At 37.5% G+C, this 14,831-nt stretch overlaps 1 protein-coding gene across 2 annotated transcripts in view; it reads left to right on the top strand.

Annotated features, from left to right (window-relative positions):
- LOC135466815 (uncharacterized) overlaps nt 1-12,985 on the top strand; it is a 44,561-nt gene extending 31,576 nt beyond the window's left edge. For both annotated transcript variants that reach the window (XM_064744517.1, XM_064744518.1), the window contains exons 20-29: nt 108-174; nt 692-855; nt 1,090-1,354; nt 2,983-3,027; nt 3,331-3,507; nt 3,895-4,046; nt 9,513-9,608; nt 9,890-9,956; nt 10,232-10,395; nt 10,802-12,985. In XM_064744517.1, coding sequence (XP_064600587.1) covers nt 108-174; nt 692-855; nt 1,090-1,354; nt 2,983-3,027; nt 3,331-3,507; nt 3,895-4,046; nt 9,513-9,608; nt 9,890-9,956; nt 10,232-10,395; nt 10,802-11,179 — 1,575 coding nt within the window. In that variant the 3' untranslated portion in view covers nt 11,180-12,985. The remainder of the gene's footprint in view (nt 1-107; nt 175-691; nt 856-1,089; nt 1,355-2,982; nt 3,028-3,330; nt 3,508-3,894; nt 4,047-9,512; nt 9,609-9,889; nt 9,957-10,231; nt 10,396-10,801) is intronic.
- The last annotated feature ends 1,846 nt before the right edge of the window (nt 12,986-14,831 follow it).

The following is a 14,831-nucleotide window of genomic DNA, read 5'->3' as shown; positions in this document are numbered from 1 at the left end:
CAGACTTCTTTTGATGTACATGTACAAATGCAAGATTCATATGATGTGGAATAAGTGATAACTCAAAAGGCCTCTTTAAAAAAAGTTTCAATGATTTCTTTTTGCAGATGTCTAAAGAAGACAATGAAGTTCTTGAGCCAATCCTGGAGACTCTTCCACATGTCAAAGACCCAGGTGAGCCAATCAATAATCTGGATACATCTAACCTGATTTGTTTTGCCTTAAGCTTTGTAATCGTGAGATATGTTGAGCTGTTCCTTGAGCCTGTTTAATGCCTAGCTTTACCAAGTCTAAACGAAATAGGAACATCTTGAGCAATCCCCAAGTCTGAGGTCAATAAACCTTTGAAAGCAGGAAAGGCCAGGGCCTTCCTTTTAGTGTGGGGGATTTCGTGGCATTTTACAGATAGCCATAACAACATGTGAGCTATTGGCTTCCTCTAACAGAAAGGCAATACTCACAGAGACTAGATGATGGCTTGAAGTTATGAGAAATCATTTCTTTATTATGTAGATAAAAAAAAATCTAATGTAACATATTTCCAGTCTTTATAAATGTGTCTTAAAGAGGTACAGTTTTCACCTAAATGCTAAAAGCACTGACATCTTATTTTCACTTGGTGTAGGAAATGGCTAAATCCCTTCACATAGTTCTTCATATGCTGAATGTACACATAATTCATCTTTAACAGACTCTGATACTGAACAACCTGTTAAGGCCGTGAGCATCGAGAGCTTGATGCCTCATGATACCAGCAAGTACTATAGGTACAACGGATCCCTGACCACCCCGGGCTGTTACGAGAGTGTAGTCTGGACAGTGTTTGACGAGAAACTTCCAATCTCCTATGATCAGGTACCAAAGGAAGTTTACATAATGAATACTTTTTTTCTCATGTTATTACAAATGTTTTGCTGTTTAATACTTAACAAAGACTTAATTCTGTCGCACAGGAAGCTGCACTTCACCTCACGTAAATTAATGTACATATATTTACTTATTTAAATGGTGTTTAACATGTTTAACTCAAGAATGTCTGTAAATTATTATCAAATGCAAGTTTAACCTTTGCTTCACAAACTATTACAGATGCAAAAGTTCAGAGAGCTTTTCTTTCCGAGAGAGAAGGATGATGACATCACCGGCCATACAGACACTGTGGACAATCCCAGTGACCCTCATTCAAATGGTCACAGTAAACCTACAGGTGCTGATGTGGGAACTGGTGGGGCGGAAGCCATGCCAGAGGAGATAACCAACAGTGGTCGAAGCAATGGCCCCAACATGGTGGACAACTTCAGGCCAGTGCAGCCTCTCCATGGCCGCAGGGTTTGGCGAAGCTTCAGGTTATCGGGTAACTAAACAATGTTACACAGTACCAGAGAGAAAATTGTCTACAAAACATGCCTAAAATCCAACAGTAAAAGCTTTTACCATAAACTCCAGCTACCATGAATCAAGTTCATGATGAAACATTAAGTTAGTGATTTGCTTAATGAAAGTGATCTGTCATCATCAGAAATCATCAGCAAAACTGTAACACATGTTTTTCAAGGATTTTCTCAACAAAATTTTCAAGAAATACAGGCGTGTATGGCTAAATGTACCTAAACTGTATCACAATACTATGATTATCACTATATTTAACACACATCACTGTTTGCTACTTTCACAACTTTTTCTTAAACTAGAGATTTGCTTGATAGTTTCAAGACAATGCCCTATAGGCATACATTTCATGCATAATTTGAAAGATGTATCTGCTCCTAGCCTATGCCTTCAGGGAACTAATATCAACTCTGATAATCAGTTTTGAATCCCAACATCAAGACTTTCAATTGTATGCAATTATGTTGTAGTAATTATAAAAAAGGGTCCATGTGCAATTGGATTCTGGCAATTCAGGTATTCAATGGACAGCTCTCAAATCTCAAATCACATATTAGCAATACGGGTCACACATGCATGTACACTCTGATGGCTTCAAAATAAACCTTTAACAGTGGAACTATATAAATTAGGGTGCATTTGAAGTGATGGTTGAAAGTTTGCGACACCAGGGTACTGCCTGCAGATAGTTAGATTTTTGGCATAGTAGCAGCAAACAAAATGCACTGGACATTAGCGACTTAAGCCGGGAACTGCTGCATGTACACAGGAGCTGACCAACAGGAATCAATAGTACTCAGATCTGAACTCAGGGATCAGATTACCCAGTAATCTAATTCCTGTCGTTCTCAGTACACACTAGAGCTACCAAACAAAGAGGAAATTTCACACACTAAACAGGACACCCAGATAAAGCCTTCACAATCTGCCCTCTGGAAATCTTCTCACTGATGGTTTCAATATTGCAGTATAAAAGGTTGCAATTTGTTTCTCTGCAGCATTAATGGTGGGAATAGTGGTCAAACGGGCAAACTAGTTATTTTGTCATTCTGTGGAAGATATTATGGTTAAGCTGTACTATTAAATGATTGTCTTCATTGTTGTGATGCTTTTGATAACAAAAGGATATGGCAGGGATTTCCTGTTCTGTGATAGCCAAAGGCTATTGCAGTTGGCAATAATCCTGCTGCTGACCTGTGTCACTAGGTTAAATAACATTCAAGAACATTTAATTTTCATGCTATCATCTCAAGGTTTCTGTCATGATCAAATTATCGTTTGCACTTTAAAGGCATGAAAGAGTTATAGTTGTGACTTAAGCTATCCATTTTCCAATGGTTCAATCTAAACAACTTTCCTTAGAAATAATTATTATGTCAGTGTTTAATGAGATATCCACTTACAAGAAATTCATATTTATTTATGTATTCATGTCCGTGACCACTGTCTATTGAAGACAATTTGACTAGTTAAACAAAGAGATTGTGAAATGATTTAGAACTTTTCTACAACATCAGAACATATATCTACAATAAGCATATCATTGATTTTGTGTGTTAAACAACAATGAACCAATGTTTTTCTTTGTTTTAGGAGAAAAGAAGAGAAAGCACCATTGGGGATATGAAGGAGCTGGGGGTATGTCTAATTCTCTCAATGACAAACTGCTCATTTTATGAATAAAATTTGAAAGGAATATTTTAAAGTGTCTTTAATTTGATTTAAAAACAGTAATTCATTTTCAGCTAAAAGACATGTGACGTTTCTGAAGTCATTATGCTTTTTTTACAATAAAAATTTTAATATTGAGACCTCCTTAAAGATAGTTTCACCTGAATTCTGGAAGTGCAAATAAAAAAACTCTAACTACATTTTTCAAAAGGACATATGCAGACTCTGCTGCAAATTACGTTGAAGATATAAATTTTCTTATTAAACAAGGACCACAGATATGGGCGGAAATGTATCCTGACAAAGAGTGTGATGGGCAACACCAGTCGCCTATCAACATCCACCGAAATCAGACAAGATTTGATGCAAACCTCAGAGATGTAAACATTTGGTTTGACCCTCCCCTGCCTGGCAGTAAGATGACTGTAAAGAACAATGGGCACACAGGTGAGCTAAATCCATATAATTAATTCTCCATAGGTAAAACCCACAGTCTGAATCATATTTTGTCGAACATTGTAATCTGCCATCTACATGTGCTATTTTCTGTGACTTATCCAAAAATTGATATGTGTACATGGAGAAGTTCATGAACATTGACTTGCAACACTCAATTTAAAAACAGAACTACTGGTCTTCACCATAACATGCCCAGTGATACTGTTGTGTAAGTATGATTACTTGGAACGGTGTATTTGGTAATGTAAAATCCTCAGACTCATTTATTTCATCCACGTAACATGATGTCAGGAAAAGAGTCATATACTGCATGCCATGATCATCTTTTTCATTTTGATTCCAATTTCACGAACTTTTGGATACCATTTGTTACAGTTCAAGTGAATGTGAAAGGGAAGTACTTCATCACCGGCGCTGGTCTTACCAAAGTCTACAAGACAGTCCAATTTCACTTTCACTGGGGAGGACCAGGTTCCGATAAATTGGGTTCTGAGCACACTGTTGACAGTGAGGCTTATCCTCTTGAGGTAATCCCAGCTGTTGTAGCAAGCATACACCCAAAACATTAAGGATACACCAAGAACATGCATACACCTCGGCAGGGACATGTACATGTGCAGGGACATGTACTGATGTCACCATCAGTCTGGTTTTTAGAAGTCTAACTGTGCTAGCACTACCATTCGCCATTGTTGCATTTTGCGTATGTTATGTCAGTTGGCATATTCCGTCAACATCGCTACCTTGGCGAAGAAAAAAATCAGTCTACCGCGTTACAGGATATAGTTGGCTTTAGTAAGTAGCATTTTCTTTTTTATCCAACATTCTGTCAGAACTTCTGCAAAGTCGATCACCAAAATGAAACTTACTTGCGGGAGTTCACCTACTAGGGGGTGCACTTACCATTCAATGTAAACAACCGAGGAAAAGCATCCAGTCTGAGCGAGTTTAGATAAGCGTTATTTCAAGCCCTGCCTCGGGCAAGCAAATACCCAAACGCGATCTGAGTTCTCATTTTGGCAAACAAGCATGTACAGTCAGGGCAATCATAGATTCAGGACAAGTACACAAACTAAATACATACATCCAGTACAAGCATACATCCAGTACAAGCATACACCCAGTACAAGCATACACCCTGGACAAGCAAACATCCAGTACAAGCATACACCCGGTACAAGCATACACCCTGGACAAGCATACATCCACGACAAGCATACACCCAGTACAAGCATACATCCTGGATAAGCATACACCCAGTACAAGCATACATCCAGTACAAGCATACACCCTGGACAAGCAATTATCCAGTACCAGCATACACCCTTGATAAAGCATATACCTAAGACAAGCAAACAACCTGGACAAGCATACAACCAGGACAAGCATACACCCTGGACAAAGCATATACCCATGACAAACAAACAACCTGGTCAAGCATACACCCAGGACAAGCATATATCCTGGACAAGCATACATCCAGGACAAGCATACTCCCTTGACAAAGCATATACCTAAGACTAGCGAACAACCTTGACAAGCAAACAAACTTGACAAGTGCACACCCTAGACAAGCATAGATCCTGGACAAGCGCACACCCTGGACAAGCATATACCCTGGACTAGCACATACCCTGGACAAGCGTACACCCTGGACAAGCATAGATCCTGGACAAGCATACACCCTGGAAAAACATACATCCTGGACAAGCATACACCCAGAACAAGAATAGATCTTGGACAAGCATAGATTCTGGACAAGCATACTCCCTTGACAAAGCATATACCTAAGACAAGCAAACAACCTGGACAAGCATATACCCTGGACAAGTGTACACCCTGGACAAGCGTACACCCTTGACAAGCATACACCCTGGACAAGCGTACACACTTGACAAGCGTACACACTGGACAAGCGTACACCCTGGACAAGCATAGATCCTGGACAAGCATAGATTCTGGACAAGCATACTCCCTTGACAAAGCATATACCTAAGACAAGCATACACCCTGGACAAACATATACCCTGGACAAGCATACATCCAAGACAAGCATATACCCTGGACAAGCATACACCCTAGGGCATGAATATACCCACGACAAACCCAAAGGATGTGAGAGCTTTTTTACATTTACACAACACATGATATCTACTGCAGTACTCCCCAATCCTCATAAGTAGTTTGCATTAGGGCTATCCTGTCCACAATGATGATATAGAGGTCACTGCTGTTGATCCTGTAGTAAAACAGAGTGGAAAAGCACATACTGCTGGCCAAACCTATAGGTCATAAACGGTTAAACATTCATGAGAAACAGACCCAAATCAAATCTCTATAGTTTCCAGTAATAGAAGTATGAAACTTATCACAAATCATAACTGTCTGGAGTACATGTAGCTGTGAATACCATGTTCCGTTTTACAAAATACAACGTCATTTTCCTGTACTTTGTAGCATCACTGGGCAGACCACTGGGCAGGCCCCTACACAGGGGGCCTAAGTTTCACTATAAACCTTGGATGCCAGGGGTTCACAAAAGTCATTTTTCCACGTACCGACCACCACTTTCTGGGCGAAATTGAGTTTTTCTTTCAACTGAAATTGAGGGTTTTTTTTGTTTCAATACTAAAATTTAATATTTTTGTATATTGCTGTACTTTACTGATTTAAGTAATTATCACTGCTTATATATGAACTCAATCTGGCCTCCTAATTGATACTGCAAACTGATAACTGGCACACACTCCAGTTATTGCTACATGTATTTCAGGATAAGGTGCAGTGAAGTGCAAGACCTGCCCAGAAAGCTTACAACCCAGATCATCAGTCAATCTAGACTCACATGAGCAACTGGTCTTGACATCACTTTTCAAAAATATTCAATAGTCGTGATTCAAGACAGAATAGTCATGCATTAATGGCTTATGGAATACCTGGTTGTCACTTTCAGTCTGTAAAAGGACAAGTCAAAAATGAAAGAAAAAAACATTTGAGAAAATCAAAAAATCAAAAATTACATGTATACTAGAAACTAATCTGAATAGTGCATCCAGTTGAATGCTTTGTGCATTACCTAAATTCTCTGGAAATATTATCCTTACCTGTCAAAATAAACAAAGATTTCAATCAACAAAAGCAGTTCAAAACAAAGTCTGATTTGACAGGGTAGTATCATCCACCGGTAATGAGAAAATTATGAGACCCACAGCGATACAGCGATTTACCACATGGAGTATTAACTATAATGATCTTTACATAGAGAGGCTACATATTTAGAGAGATAAAAAACACTGCTACTTTATGTATCAATGAGTAGTCACTTTTTCCACGACCAATACAGCTGGATCTCAACACCCTGAACGAAACTGTGTGCTTGCCTTGAAAGGAGCTGAAGATATTACCCATACCTGACATGAGGGGGAGGAAACCACCAATCAGGTCTCGTGCGCTCACATACAGTCACTTGCGCTACGCTAATCTCAAAAACAGAACGACTGGAAGCCAAAGTAGGTCAAATTATTTGTGAGGAACAATATGAGACCAAGGAAGCTTAAAATGTGTCATGTTTGTTTTCATACGCCTCTCCGCTTTTGGGAAGCGGAGAGGCGTATGAAAACAAACATCGTTCCTCACGAATAATTTGACTTCAGCTTCCAGTCGTAACTTCTGTTTTTGAGATTAGCGTAGCGCAAGTGACTACATGTGAGCGCACGAGGCCTGACTGGTGGTTTCCTCCCCATGAAGATTTCCGTACAAGGGAGATAACTTGTAACATGAACAGGTTGCTTTACGGAACATTGGATATGTTCAAACTGAGTTTATGTAAAATTTGGCATATCAAAAAACATCAAATTGAATAAATATAACCAGTTATTGATTTTTTTATTCAATCGACGGACCCAATAAGGGCTCGTCCACGCGACTTCTATGAATCCCTGGATGAATGGTGACAACAGGATGTACTGTATTGACAGAACTATAGCAGTTGAAAGGATGCCAGCCAGAACACTACTTATTTTAGGCATATAACAGGCTCACATATCCACAATGTGCCAAGTGAAATTGTGTGCCAAAATGTGATCATATAAAACCCAAAGATACCCATATTCTGTGCTAAAACAGCAGCCTTCAGTTTAGTTCAAGCTAATACGTACATCTATATATCACTTTTGTCTACATATTAAAAATTCCATTATCTAAGTTTTTTCTCAAAACTGCAAATTAGTTACTCTTTTTCTCCCTTACCTCACCCCATGGTGACTCACTACAGCTGATAAAAGCTGCAGAATACTGAAGAACTCTCAATGCAGATTACACAAACTTCACATCTGAGCCTCCCACCGATAAATCAAGTGGACAGAGTCATGAATACTGCTTGTGCAGGTGTTATCTATATACACCAGAGACAGCAAAAGTGTTCCTATGGGTTTCAGAGGCTGGACCAAGGCTGTTCTAGCCACAGGGATTAGGCAGAGAATAAAACATCACCCACCCACCCCTCCCAGCCACCACCATGACCTCTCTGGAGCACTCTCATGTCTTGATTAATACATTTGATAGGTTTTCTGTCTGAAAGGTTTCACCAGATGGGTCAGCACTCAGATATACTAAATGTCTGAGTACATGTACTCATCCAAATGTAATTGATCCCTTCTTTGGTTTGTACTGGATAAAGCATTACATCACTGCCAATGTCACAATATTTAAACACTTACAGCTCTGCAGAACTAATGGTTTAATTCTCCAACTAAACTTCAAACACCACAAATTCTGTAAATATTTCAAGGTAAACAACATACATGTATCAAACTGAGAATCACCTATACACATCATGATTATTCCTATGCAAGGGATCAGACCTGCAGTGCACCAGACATGACTGGCCTACAGTAAAGTATCAAAGCCATATTCAATAAAAGTAACAATAAATAACTATTCATTGGTACAAAGCTTGGGTGTTCGTATTCAAAGGAAGTCCATAATGTCTATCCCAAGGGCAACACAAATCAGAATGTGGGGCACAGGTTGACTTTTGGCTCCTGTTTTTCGAGGTCCAAGTCAGCTCTAAAGTCCCATGAAATCTCAAAGGGTGCATAAAACAGCCAGATCATTGCTCTCGGGCCAATATATGTATGATTTTATTCCAGCTGCATAAGGGGAAAACTTTGACCATTCCTCACTTCGGCCTCTGGCAAGAGACAGTATGCACCTTACAGCATGGTTAGCAATGGCTCCTACTGGAGGACAAAACGTCATTGCAGAATTTCTCATCTGGCCACCTCTGGGCCCCTGGGCACACAGTGAGAAACTGTTAAAGCCTGGGTCCCCATTGGGTAAAGACAGCTTAGGCAGTTAAAGGAACAGACATAAAGGCACCCTTCTGAATTCAAAATATTTCCCACTGGCGTGACATGAAGCATTTTAAATCTATTTCTCAACGATATCAATAATAAAGAGGTATAAGTTAGCCTATTAAAACAGAGAGTTGTGACCAGACTAGATGGAGCAGAAATCCAATTATTACCATCAGCATGAAACCCTCAAATCAATCACAATAAAACCCGTAAACTAACTCATGCACATTCTTCAATTATTTACCTGTATTTACATGTATACACAACATATACAAGGAGCGGACTTTTTCTTGATGAAGTCTGATTTTGAAGGAAGGCTTATAAAATCTACCACTGGAATGCTCCACGTTGTTTTCCACAATAAATGACATTGAAGAATTATCTCCATTTTGTAAAACTTACAGATTGGTACTAGCAAAACTCTTCTGCAACTTCCAATTCTGAGATCAGAATATGGCTGAATCAGGACAAAAATCACTTTACATTAGCGATTTGTAATAATGTTCTTAATATTAATCTAAGCTGAATCATTTAAAACATCTTGTCAGCCCTGTTTACTACATGTCAGTAAGTGTGCTTTTTTATGATATTTATAACTCATTTTAATACATAATGTTTATTTGCTTCTCTTTGCAGCTACATATTGTGAACTATGACTCTGAGACATATGCATCTATCACAGAAGCAATGACACAGCCTCTCGGCTTGGCTGTGTTTGGGGTATTTTATGAGGTAAAGCTTATTGACAAAGTATAATTGTATTATATTCTACTCTCATTCAAATTAGGTTTCCCTAAAGACAATATTATGTCCACATCAGTACATTTTGTTGTAATCTAGTTGTCATCAAGAACGTTTACACTCAGAACTAAGGCGCTTCTTTTGCCAAACCGTGTACATATTTCATTACATGTATCACAACAAAGTTGTAATTATAACTATTATAAAATTCAGAAAATTATGAAGTAACTAAATGCAGATTGCTTAGTTTGATTATCTATTCATGTTGTCAGCTTGCTCCTGATGACAATCCTGTTCTACAGACTATTATAGATGCTTTGGAACATGTTGAGGATCCAAGTAAGGTTTATTTTATTTCCCATTTTACTTAAATTTATATTACATAAATTTGGAGAATTAAAGTACACATAAACAACAGTTAGGTTGATGCGAAAAGGTAATGACTATATGATAAACGTGCTTTGAAGTTTAAATTCGTCAAAACCCATGTTTAAATGTTTGGGTGAACTCAGGAGCTAAACCACTGGAAATTAATGTGCAACTCATTACTAATACAAAGATTTAACAAAACTGATTTTTTAAAATGTGGCTTGGTATTGTTTGGAACACTTCAGATGATGACAAAGAGGTTCAGCTAAAGCCCTTATCCGTGAAGTATTTCCTACCTAAGGACAAAAGTCGTTACTACAGGTATAATGGTTCCCTCACCACACCTGGCTGTCATGAGAGTGTCATCTGGACTCTGTTTGAACAACCCCAAACAATATCAAAGAAACAGGTACGTCTATCAAATCACTATTGAGAAGTAACAATTTGTCGTTTTATCTTGATTTCAGGGTGGCAGAATATCCTGAAAGTTCCAATTATTTACAAATTTTTTGGCTTTCTCTAAAATTTTGAGTAAACCTACAATTATTACCATGTATACCAACAAAGAGAAGCTGTATACTAAACTTTTCAGGTGAGCCTTCACATTGCCATGAGAAAATCTCAGCAAAAATATCAAGGAAAATAAATGAAAACAGTGACTTTACAGATATATTGCTTTAGAGAGGAGGGGGGGGGGGGGGTAAAGAAATCTACTGTTAAGCTGTGGAGATACTAATTTCACATCTTCCAGCTTATACAATTTATATGCAAGATAAAATTAAAAATATTTTCCACTTTACTTTTTTTTTTTTCAGTTGAAGAAATTTTGGAATATGTTTCAAATGGATCACTCTGAATCTCTATCTGGTATAAGCTATGACAGTGGTCATGACAAGAGGAAGAAAGAGCATCATGGAGGGGCAGGGACATCAGAGGGAGTTGTAGTAGGTCACCCAGGGTCAGGCTCCCACCACAGATCCCACAACAATCCACGAAAACGTATCAGAACAAATTTCAGGCCAGTTCAGCCTGTGAACGACCGAGTGGTTTACCGAAGCTTTAAAGATTTTTCAGGCATCCCTGAAGTTGCCAGCAGTCGGTTTTGTTCTGGAACAAACATTGTTGTGTCATCCTTCAGCTTGAAAACATTCATCATTCTCACCTTCACCATCAAATGGTTATCTCACTTATGATTGGTCATTTTATTTGGCTGATCAAAGACATTTTAGACAGCCTGTACACTGTTTTTTTTAAAACAATTGATGATGGCTACCCAACAACACTAAGAGCAAACAATACCAAAATACCTTCAAACTAGCTTGTATACCACTTGCTGAATGCTTTGGGGACTTAAGTGGTGTGCCTACAAAGCTCAGAATGTTCTGTTTCACACAAGTAATACAAAAAATACACTGCCACAAAGGTGTTCCGTAATAAGCTGGGTGGAACTATGGATTCTAAATTATACCCTGCGCAGTAATTTAGCTGACGTCATTTTTTCTTTGTGACACTAAGTTTATACCCTGCGTAGTAATTTAGCCGACGTCATTTTTCTTTGTGAAACTAAGTTTATACCCTGCACAGTAATTTAGCTGACGTTATTTTTCTTTGTGACATTAAACTTATACCCTGCGCAGTAATTTAGCTGACGTTATTTTTCTTTGTGAAACTAAGTTTGTGCCCTGCACAGTAATTTAGCTGATGTTATTTTTCTTTGTGACACTAAGGTTATACCCTGCGCAGTAATTTAGCTGACGTCTTTTTTCTTTGCGGCACTAAGTTTATACCCTGCGCAGTAATTTAGCTGACGTCATTTTTCTTTGTGACACACTAAGTTTATATCCTGCGCAGTAATTTAGCTGTCTTTTATCTTTGTGGCACTAAGTTTAAGCCCTGCGCAGTAATTTAGCCGACGTCATTTTTCTTTTTGACATTAAACTTATACCCTGCGCAGTAATTTAGCTGACCTTATTTTTTTTTCGTGGCACTAAGTTTATGCCCTGCACAGTAATTTAGCTGATGTTATTTTTCTTTGTGACATTAAACTTATACCCTGCGCAGTAATTTAGCCGACGTCATATTTCAATATAACGCTGCATTCCATAGCGCATCATAGTGACGTCATGCCACTAAACCAGCGATGTCAGCAGTCAACACGGCTAGCATGATTTTTCTTAGCTCAGCTTTACATATACATGCATGCAAGACTGGCTTTCTATTTGATAAATACTGTAGGGACAAAATCGTTATCCGCTTATATATGGGGATTTAAACCCTGGGTGTGAAATTTTAACCTAAATTTCTTGAAACATATAAGCTCAGTGTTTACTTTTTTGATGCTGATACAGACCAAGACAATCAATGAAAACAGATCAATCCATATTGATTCATAGATGGATATTAATGCATTTGTCTATTAACGGGTTCAACGTACATGCATATGTAATGAAAATCATTAAACTGCCCATGAAAATCATATTGCCTTCCAATATTAAGATTTAATTTATAGATTACAAATGATCTGAAACTACAAGTCCCCAACTTCAAAGCCACCATGAAAAATTGGTACATCACAATTCATTTCTTCTTGTTTAACATTATGAGACGGATGTGAAGCTTTCGTAGAGCTTTCAAGAGGTTGATTGAAATCTGCTTCAGGATGTCAGAGCAGAAGTAGATGTCAGCAGACTTTGTATGTACACACAGTTATCACAGATAATTAAACTAAAGAAAGAAAGAAGTGAGATGTTTTGATATCTATGACGATTCAAATCATAAAATCTACTCAATTATCAGGGTGGGATATTTTTTCTGTTTAGAAGAGTGGCTTTCTGGTGAAGTGTACTTTTTACAACATGAGAACTTGCTTTCAGTCTGATGTGAATGTTGATAGCTACAAAGCTTGTGAGAAACAAATACACATGTATATTCATAAAAGTGTAATTGCTGAGACTGCTTCCCTGTCAGTGTTTGGAGTGTTACAAGTGCTACAGCATGGTGTGCTCTGTCATCATTCTACATCCTGAGAACAGTTAAGCATTGTATGTATGTGCACTGTATATGATTTGTCAGCGTATTTCTTTTGTCTTTTAAGGGTTTAAAATAGAGGCTGAATGCAAGGTATAAAATTACCTATAGTGAGAAAACTTTAAGGAGGCTGTTCCAGAGATTTTTCACACAAAAATCGATACCAGTAGCCCAAATAAGAATAGCTGAGATTAGTGCCCTCAAAAAATAATTATACATACACTATTTTATAGTGTTAAAATCATTCTAAAGTCTGAAAAAGATACATCTTGATCTGGATTATAAATTCTAAGAAGGTAAATGACCTGTTTTGAACAGTGAAACATGCACAAACAATCCTTATTTTCTGGGAAAGATTATCATTTGGATAGTTCCAAAATAATAGCAAATATTCAACCGGATTTGCTCTAACAGATTTTTTGCCCAAAATCTCTGGTACAGCCTCTCTAAGATAAAAAACCCATTAAAACTCTACATATGATCATATATACCAGTATTATAACCAATCTGAAATCAATGGCCATGAACTGTATGTATTTTTTGAAAAGTGTTACCTTTAAATAACTTTTACCAACAGCTTAGTTCGTTACTCAGGAAAGTTAATTTGTGTAAATGTATATATTATACTCAATTACTACCACACTGAGAAGAGGATAGAAAGGCAGAATGGATTGAAATATTTATCAGGAAATAAAACCGTTATATTTCAAAATTAGACACTTGTATATTCCAATTTTGTTCACAGGGTGCTTCGGAATATTTCAACTTCTGTAATGACATGTATACTACACACTTTCTCCAGTGGATAACAGTACCATGGATGGCAGTCTATATCATCCTGAAAATGTCATTTTTTAAGGGTCTCCCGATGTTACATACATGTATATCCACATTAATTTCGACCATATCTTAGTTTACACTAAACATAACACAACAATGAAAGGCCAAAAATACCCCTATCAAACAGCGAATATATAAAACATATAAAAAAAACCCATCAGAAATCAAAAGCATGACAGCTCTAGACAAAATGTATCCTTGCAGCAATAAAGTTTTAATGCATACCTTTCTATTTTGTGATGTTGCTTTTCCAAAATATTGCAGTTCAATGTAAGAAAAATTGCGCATAAATGAGACAATTGAAAGCCCGACCATGTTATAAATTTTAACAAATCTGGCAAGATTTTTTCTATAAATGGAAAACGCAGCTGTTTCTGTTGATGTCACCCGAACCCTGTTTTACCTTTTAACCATGTAAGCATGGGGTACTTGTAACATCATGTTTCTGATTTATCTAACATGGCTAATCCCATAAGAGCTAGCCACTTTATATAGAGGTTTTCATTAATAACCTTGTAATAATCTGAGATTAAAAGTTGATTTATAAAATTTCAAAGATTGTCAGAACAAAATGGCTGTGGCCATTTAGGTCTCTTTCCAAGTATGTAGGATAAATTATGTGTTGTTTGTGTGAGATGTTAAAGATTAACGTAATCATGTTTTAAGACGATGGTAAAGACTAAAACATGCATCTCTTTTTATTTACCAGGTACATGTATATCAATTATCATTTAACACACTCCTCATTTATCCATGTACAGCACCTCACCCATTCTTTTTGAAAACATCACATTTCACATGCATGTCCCTAACAACTCCATGAACAGTCATCTTTAAAGGATTAATTCAACAAGAGCATGCCGGCAAATATCAGGGCAGGTTGCCCTAGAGGAACATAAAGGCTTGTTTTGTGTCATTAAGTTGAAAATTTAGTTCAGCATGTTTTAGTCCATGTGACTGTCTTAGAGAATAATAGCA

Source organism: Liolophura sinensis, chromosome 6 (assembly GCF_032854445.1).
Source record: "Liolophura sinensis isolate JHLJ2023 chromosome 6, CUHK_Ljap_v2, whole genome shotgun sequence".
In the NCBI taxonomy this organism is placed as follows: domain Eukaryota; kingdom Metazoa; phylum Mollusca; class Polyplacophora; order Chitonida; family Chitonidae; genus Liolophura; species Liolophura sinensis.
The sequence above is the reverse complement of the archived record's forward strand: the minus strand, read 5'-3'. Positions and strand labels throughout refer to the sequence as shown.